Consider the following 7,930-nt stretch of genomic DNA (forward strand, 5'->3'; position numbering starts at 1 on the left):
CTGGGGACAGGGCTAGCCTAGCTAAACAGCCTGAGCCATGCACTTAAATCGCTTATTGACAGCATCTTCACAGAGGTAGAAAGCATGAGTCAATTTTGAACTTGAAAATTTTGCATGGTTTCCAAATGTTCTGAGTGTATTCTCCTGCTTCATGTGATTATCACCGTGCAGCCGCTGCGGCTACCTAAATCCCATGCAAATCACTTGCAAGATGTAGGCTCAATGAAAAACTCTCCCACGTGCACAATAAAAACCAAGCATTATGCCCTACAAATCTAGCTGTAAGAAATGAAAAAGGGAGGTTATTATTATTTTTTAATATTAATAGCAACTATTAACTGTTAATTTAGCCTAAGTCATCGGGAAAGGAAATCTGTGCTGCTTGCTTGTTAGTCGAACAGAATGCATGATAATGTTCTGTTGTGTGCTGTGTGGCATACTCAGTTGCTAGGTTACCCAGAACATCAGGAATTCAGGGAACAATGTACTTATATCTTTTTCAATTTTGAAAAATAAAATAGGTATTGACATAAAATACAGTGTGGCACTGAAGTAATTTTGGAGTGGGGAGATCAGAGGAAGGGCCCTTTCATCTCGGTGACAGCAGTTTACTCCTCGTGGTGACTTAGTGAGGGCAGGGGCAGGACAGCACAACAGGATGTCAGTCTCTGGCAGAATACTTGCGGTCCCTGTACCCCAGCAACTCTTTCTTGAGTCAGGCTCCCCAAAGCCATCCTGCAGCTGCTGCTCTGAGCTATGTCAACTGGTCCTACAGAAACCTGTGACAGGTCCAGTGATGTATGGGCCTGCAAGGGAGCAGCAAAGGCTTTCATGTTAAGAACAAATATGACAGATCATGCTAAGGTCCTCAGCTAGCTAGGGCCATGCCAGGAACTTTTTTATGATTATTATTATGATTATCACCTTCCTGCTTGGAGATAATGTCATAATTTACAGTCAGCCATTGTGTGACCCAAATGATTGATGCCACTTGGACATGAATTGGTGGGGTTAATAATGGTCATTCAGTGTGGCCCAGCATGGGAGGAAGTGCTCTCAGAAAGGCTGCCTTCACTTTGATATTCTGCTCGGACAGGAAGGTGGACTTGTGGGAGTCAACACTCCATCACGTTCTGCTTCTGAAAGCATCCCCTGGGCCCTGGTGAAAACTAGGGACAAGGGAACCTCAAAGCTTCCTCTGTTCTTCCCAAGAAGACTTTTGATTTCATTTAACCTTGAGCCCTACATGTCCGCACTGAAGTTCCATTGGGATGTGCAGCCCTAATTCTCTGGTGAAGCTTGAGCTGCATTTGAAAATACAAAGCAAAACCCCAGACAGAAAAGCTGCTCCACTTCTGGCAGCATCGTTTGGTGGGAACCCAAGCTAGAGTGAATTGCTTCCATATTCTCTTATTTTTTCATCCTGAAATTATTTTGGATGCTAAGAAGAAATCAACAATGATTGGAATAACACTCTTGGTTTTAAGGTGATTAAAATTAATTGGGCATGCTGTACTAAAATTTAAAAACTGGATGGAGGAAATTGAGATGCATTTTATTTCAAGGCGGAAAGTACTGAAAAGCAATTCTGTAAAACATCAAAAAATTGAAATTGAATCTAAAATAGAAAGCCAGACACACACAGTATCACATGTCTCAGATCCCAGAGCTCAGGAGTTAGAGACAGGAGGATCAGGAGTTCAAAGCCAGCCTCGGGTATGTAATAGTTCAAGGGCAGCCTGAGGTACATGAGACCCTGTTTCAAAAATAAAGCAATGCAAAATGAAATCATACAAGCTGAAAACCAGGGCACCACCCTAAAACTCTTGAATTATTTCTACTACTCTTCGAGTAGAGATAACAACGCATGTTGACAAAGTTTTTCAAAGGCTAGCATAAAGTGCTGCAACAATTAAGAGGAGCTACCCTCTGAACAAGGCCATCCGAGAAGGCTTCTACAGTGCTCCATAACAATATAGACCTTCAGGGATGATTGAATGTCAAATAAGAGAGAAGCACCCCCAGTGCCATAAAGACCGTGTTGGAGCCATTTTTTTCTGTGTGGAGAGTCTCTGTGTTTATTTTCAGCACTGCTAAAGAGGAGAACTACTCTTTAAAGTGATTAAACTTGGACAGCTTCTGCCATTAAGTAACAGCATTTATTTTTCTCCTACACCGCAGTTCACCTGTCCCTCTGACACACATTACCAAGCCATCACCATATAAGCATCACTCATCTTGAATTTTCTTCTTAACTTTATACCTGCATCCAGTAATACCTTTCCTCCAAAGGCCCTAAAGCACTTTAAAAACAGATAATATTATTACTATTTTACTGACAGTGACACAGAATCGTATCCACTATGTCTAACACATTGTCCCTGGAATGATGGACATGTACTAGTCAAGGTTTGTTCTTTATGGACGGAAGACACACAAGTGCAGTGTGCCTTCTTAGGTACCAAAATAAGGCAAAATTGTTTCATAAACACACAGTTATGCAATAAATAGTGAACAAAACAACTCTAACAACACATCAATGTCTTCAAAAAGCAACTTAGCTTAATGTCCCACTTCTTTCTATTCTGAATCTCTCTTGTCAACTTTTAACAGACTTCCCCAGGCATCATAAGAAAACCCATACTCATCAGTATGGCATATAATGTCCCTCCACCATTTTACCATAAACTAAACCAAAATGTCTCCTGAACTCTTCCCTGTGTGAACCTCCAGTAGTTGGCGACAATACAAAAATCTTATCAAAAGAAAAAATATCCTCAGCTAGTTTCCGAGAAAGCCAAAGTAAAGCTATGGTGCCCCAGGGGTTGGTGGGGTTCCATGATTAGCAAGTCATCATTACCCTCTTTCCTCACCTGCTTCACTACCTACCCCCATATATATGTATAAACTATAAATACATCTATGAATTACAATCTGTGACCCACATATGAGAGAGAACATGTATTTATCAATTTACATAGGCTAAAACATCCCTGCACTCTGGGATGAAGCTTACTTGTTCATGGTGGATAATCTTTTGGATGTGTTATTAGATTCAGTTTGCAAACGTTTCATTGAAAATGTTTGCATCAATGTTCATGAGGTAAATTTGCCTGTGATTCTAATTCTTTGTTAAGTGTTTATGTGGTTTAGGTATCAGGATAACTGTGGCCTCTTAAAAAATTGGGCAATGCTCTTTATGTTTCTATTTTGTGAGATAATTTGAGGAGTATTGTTAACAACTCTTCTTGAAAAGTATTGTAGAACTCTATGCTAAAACCGTCTGGTCCTGGTTATTTTTGTTTTGTTTTGTTTTGTTTTGTTTTGTTTTGTTGGTAGACATTTAATTACTGCTTCTATTTTATTTGGGATTACAGGTCTGCTTAAATTGTTTATCCAATATTAATTTAACTTTAGTAAGTGGTATACATCGAGAAATTATCCATTTCTTTTTTTTTGCAAAGTATGTTCTGAACAATTTTAAACTTTATTAAGTAAAAATTGCATAGACACAATGGTAAGATAATGAACAGAAAAGTTAAATACAACTTATCACACGTAAGATGTATTATTGTATAATTAGCAATATCAACCCTAAATCCCCACTTCCACAGTGGGAATGGGATACAGCAATATTAATCTAATGAATTAAGTAAAGAACATAACCTTAAATTGAATCAAATGTTTCAAATAATTCAATATAGCCCTAGCAAAGCTGAGGTTTGGTTTCAATGAGATCTGGGATAAAAATGAATATTTACCATTATAGTTACTTCTAATCAACTTCCAAAAACTAAGGCAAGTCTCCTTAATTCTGGGAAAGAATGTGTCTTTAAATAAGCATGATGCTTTTCTCAATAGTCCTACATCCTATGCAAGTCCAGTAGAGTATGATGGGTCAGAAAAGTATCAGTTTGTACAATTCATTGTCCTTTCTTGTACTGTTTTCAAGCTTTAAAAAAAATACATAAAAAAAACCTTCAGCTTCAATTTAACAGATACAACTCTAGCATTAGAGACGCTAGTCAACACTTCCTGCCTCTTCTTGCTGATGTCCCTCCTGATCTTAATCAGGAATGACATTGTGATGGGCATTCCTTTCAGGAATAAACAGTTCAAACAAGGAATAGAGTTGGTAATTAGAGAATATTTTAAAATGACAACTGCCAAGGTTTGTAAATGAGTGAGTGAAAACATAAACAATCATTGGTGGGGGAAGAAGACAAAAAAATCATAAACTAAATCTAACATTAAAACAATTCACAAAATAAATCCAACATTAAAACAATTCATAAACTAAATCCAACATTAAACCAATTCATAAACTAAATCAAACACTAAAACAATGTTGTTTGAACTTGTGTTCTTATGTGGGTTGATCAGCAGTTTCTAAGCTTGCAGTAGTTACATGCAGCTATAGAAAGCACTGGGCAGGACTCCCCAGGTTAGGACTATTTTGAAGAAAGTGGGCTTCCTCCATGTCAGGCAGCTCAGTATCTGTTTTAAATCTTTTCAACCCATCTTGCTTGAGGTATATAGAAACATCGATGAAAAAGTGCAGGGTACCATAGCAACCAGGTGGATGTTGTTAGAGTAGGTGACTATGCAGGATTTCCCACACCATCCTCTTCCTGAAAGTGGGCATATGTTGCTGAGAAAAGGTAAGTGGTTGGTCTCTAGAAATGTAATCTGCATATTTACAAGTAAAAATTCCACAGTCACTCCCATTCAGGTGTTGAGGAATCTCCTTTGATGTCATACTGTATCTTTTCCACTCCAAAGGGTCCAGCTCAATGTTCCTTCGAGTTTTGCTCTCATTTTGTAAATATTCAAAGATGGTCTCACAAATACTCTGCCCTGTCTGTCCCAATGAATCGAGGTATACAATACTTTGTTTTCTTAGGTCGATTACTATCAGGCTCCAATGTACCTTCTGGTGAATAGGTACTAGAATAATTTCTTTTTCAAACAGTTTTATTCCTCGAGTCCATCTTTTAACAGAACAGTAGCCGCCATGCTTTAGTTTGGGGTAAAAGAAAGTGTTGAACACATGAAGAGCCGGGTACCCTTTTTTGTTATTTCTCTCAACCAGAAGATTCATGTAAAAATTGATGACCTCATCATTGAGCCACTCACCATTCTCTAGGGTGTGGATATCTCCTCGAGTAATTTGCAACTTGAAAGTGTTACTTAAGATTTCCTCCTGGGGTCCTGGACCTAGTGCATTTCTTTGTAGCATGAATCTTAATGGTTCTTATTAATAAAATCAAACCTGAGGCCAGTTATTGGGGTGAATACTGGGAGATCAGAGAGAAAGAACAAGCCACAGCTAATCTCACCTGGCCAACTTCTCAGCTGATCCTCTTTCCTCAGACTGGAAGCCTCTGTGTCCTCATATCCGAATGGCTCTCAGCTGAACTGTGCTGCTAGAAACCCTGAAAGCTTAACCAGCCAAATGCTTCTAGTTTCTGGTCCTCACGCCTTATATACCTTTCCGCTTTCTACCACCGCTCTGCTCCCTGGGATTAAAGGCTTGCATTTTGGAATTAAAGGCGTGAGTCACCATGCTTGGCTGTATCCTTGAACACATGGATTTCTGCCTCTGGAATGCTAGGATTAAAGGCGTGTGCTACCACTGCCTATCCTAAGTATCTAGTGGCTTTTCTGTTCTCTGACCCCAGATAAGTTTACTAGGGTACACAATATTTTGGGGAACACAATACCACCACATTTCTTATTTCCTTTTCCATGTCCTCTGTAACATTAAGGACTTCATCCATTCCTCTGCCCTTTTCCTGTTCTGCAACAGGCTTTTTCTCTGCTATAACTACTGGCTTCTTGTTGGGGAGTGACCTACTGCTGCCACTATGCAGGAAGACTTGAGCCTCTGCTCTTAGCAAGTCAGGCTCCAAGTGGTGTCCCCTTCTTCCTTCAAGGTTTACTGCATCTTTCTTCTGTGTATCAGAAGAGTTCTCTGTACACGTCCTCACTTTTTTGTCTGTTGAGACACATTCCTTTGTGGCAACAACAGATCGTTTAGGATCACACTGAGTTGTTCTGGATCCATGACTGTGCCCTTCCACACACCCTTTGATCTTCAAGGTGTCCACCAGGGTTGTGAGAACCCTCTGTGGGTCAGATTTCATATAATCACTGGGTGGAAGGTGCTGCAGTAACCTTTGGTACTTATGCCTTTGGTGGTTTTTGGCATATTCCTCCATGATGCAACAGGGCCGCTTGCGACCCTTGCCACCATCCCCAGACTCTCTCCCAGTTACAGCCTGCTCCTGTGGACCTTTGGCCCACTGTGGGGGCTTTAGTTGTCTTAGACTTTCTTGATGGGGTTCCCGTACCTCATCCTTGCGTGGCTGTTGACTTTGAAGCTCTAGGTCTTGCTGCTCCTGAGGTATCCTCTTCCGAGTTTTGCTGGGCTCTTCAAACTCCAAATCCATTCCACCCTCATCCTGGCATTTCCGTTTTTTACCTTGTCCCAAAGCTTCAGACTCTGTCCTGGTATTTTCATTTTTGACCTTGCCCAGAAGCTTCAGGTTTCATCTCCATCCCACACTGTTGAGGTTGCCACATGGACTCACTTCTGGATTTGCCTTTGCTGGGTACTGGCTCCCCGGTATGGTATAGCCTTCCTATTTCCAAATGAATGCACCCGTCTGCCTGACTCTGGCTGGGTATTCTTGGGCTATTGTCACCCTGACATCTGAAGAATTACTTATTCCAGTAACGGTATAATCCACAAGTTGACTCAAGGTCAGAAACCTATCGGTCCACAGGATGAAGAGCTCAGAATAGCTTATCTTTATAAACAAGAGTTGACTTTGGACGTCAGGGTCAGTCAGAGTATGAAGCCAATTGAGCTGGCAACGGGAACCAATTGGTGAATAATCAAATGTTGGCAGTTCACCGGGGTCCACTGTGGGAAACCCCATGGAGTTCTAGGATTACTTCCTCAGAAGGGTCCCTCAAGGGCTCAGTAACCGGCTACAGACCCAGCACTTCAAAATCGGACAATTGTCCTAGCCACCATAAGACACCAGGTCTTAACCATGCAGCTAACACATTGGAGGCAAGCCTCACAAGTGATGCCTGACTCCGAGGTTGCCCTACCCACAGCCTTCAAGGTTCCATAGCTGATTGTGATGTGACCTGAAAGAATGTAAATCAACATTCTTTGGAGGGTGACTGCCCCGCTCACCCTCAAGTAGATCCAGGAGTTGGAAAAAAGGGTTAGAGTGTTGCGAACGAATCATACACATCTCAGTTTCCTTCTGTAGAGCACAGGGTTACCTAGATCGTCTCAGTACAATCTAGCTTGTCCTGATTAGTACATTTATCTTTTAGGAAATTGTCCACCATGGTCAATAATAGAAAACAAAATATAATTGCCCTTCAAAATGGCTCCTCACAATGTGCTTACTAATTACAAAGAAAAAATAGAATTTTGCTATTATAAAACTCAGTAGGTACTGTTGTGTGACAAAACTTTTAATGTAGAAATGAAATACATGTCTACTCTCCCCAGATAGAGAACCCAGGACAGATCAAAGTACAGATACCACCAAAGTCCAACTTGGTGAACTAGTAAGTTTTATTGGGGTTACTTACAGTAATATGGGTGAGGGGTTATTTACAGGAGCAGAAATGACTCAAAGACAGGTGCATCATCATAGCCCGCCCTCAGCATGAGTGACAGCTCACAACAGCTGGGAACCTGGAAACACTGCACACCCTGCAGGCAACTCAACAGGCTGGAGAGTGTCCTTTCCAAGTGACTCAGTTGATCTAAACCTCTTTCAAGCTGGATGGTTACTGCTTCTTCCAGGTAGCTGGTCTGAGATCTGCTCTTCTGAGAGTCTTCCTTGCTGCTCAGCTTCCTTCCATCTGAGAGAGACTCTTAGCTTTTTTTGCTTATTCT

At 40.9% G+C, this 7,930-nt stretch overlaps 1 protein-coding gene across 1 annotated transcript; it reads right to left on the reverse strand.

Annotated features, from left to right (window-relative positions):
* Positions 1-4,407: 4,407 nt before the first annotated feature.
* LOC128113292 (sentrin-specific protease 2-like) lies at positions 4,408-7,319 on the reverse strand. The gene is given in 3 exon segments (XM_052742853.1): positions 4,408-5,228; positions 5,719-6,507; positions 6,509-7,319. Coding segments are annotated over 3 exon segments (1,506 nt in total). The 5' UTR covers positions 6,586-7,319; the 3' UTR covers positions 4,408-4,588.
* Between the last annotated feature and the right edge of the window lie 611 nt (positions 7,320-7,930).

This window comes from Peromyscus californicus, unplaced genomic scaffold (genome assembly GCF_007827085.1).
Source record: "Peromyscus californicus insignis strain IS unplaced genomic scaffold, ASM782708v3 Scaffold_18__1_contigs__length_77618521, whole genome shotgun sequence".
Lineage (NCBI taxonomy): Eukaryota > Metazoa > Chordata > Mammalia > Rodentia > Cricetidae > Peromyscus > Peromyscus californicus.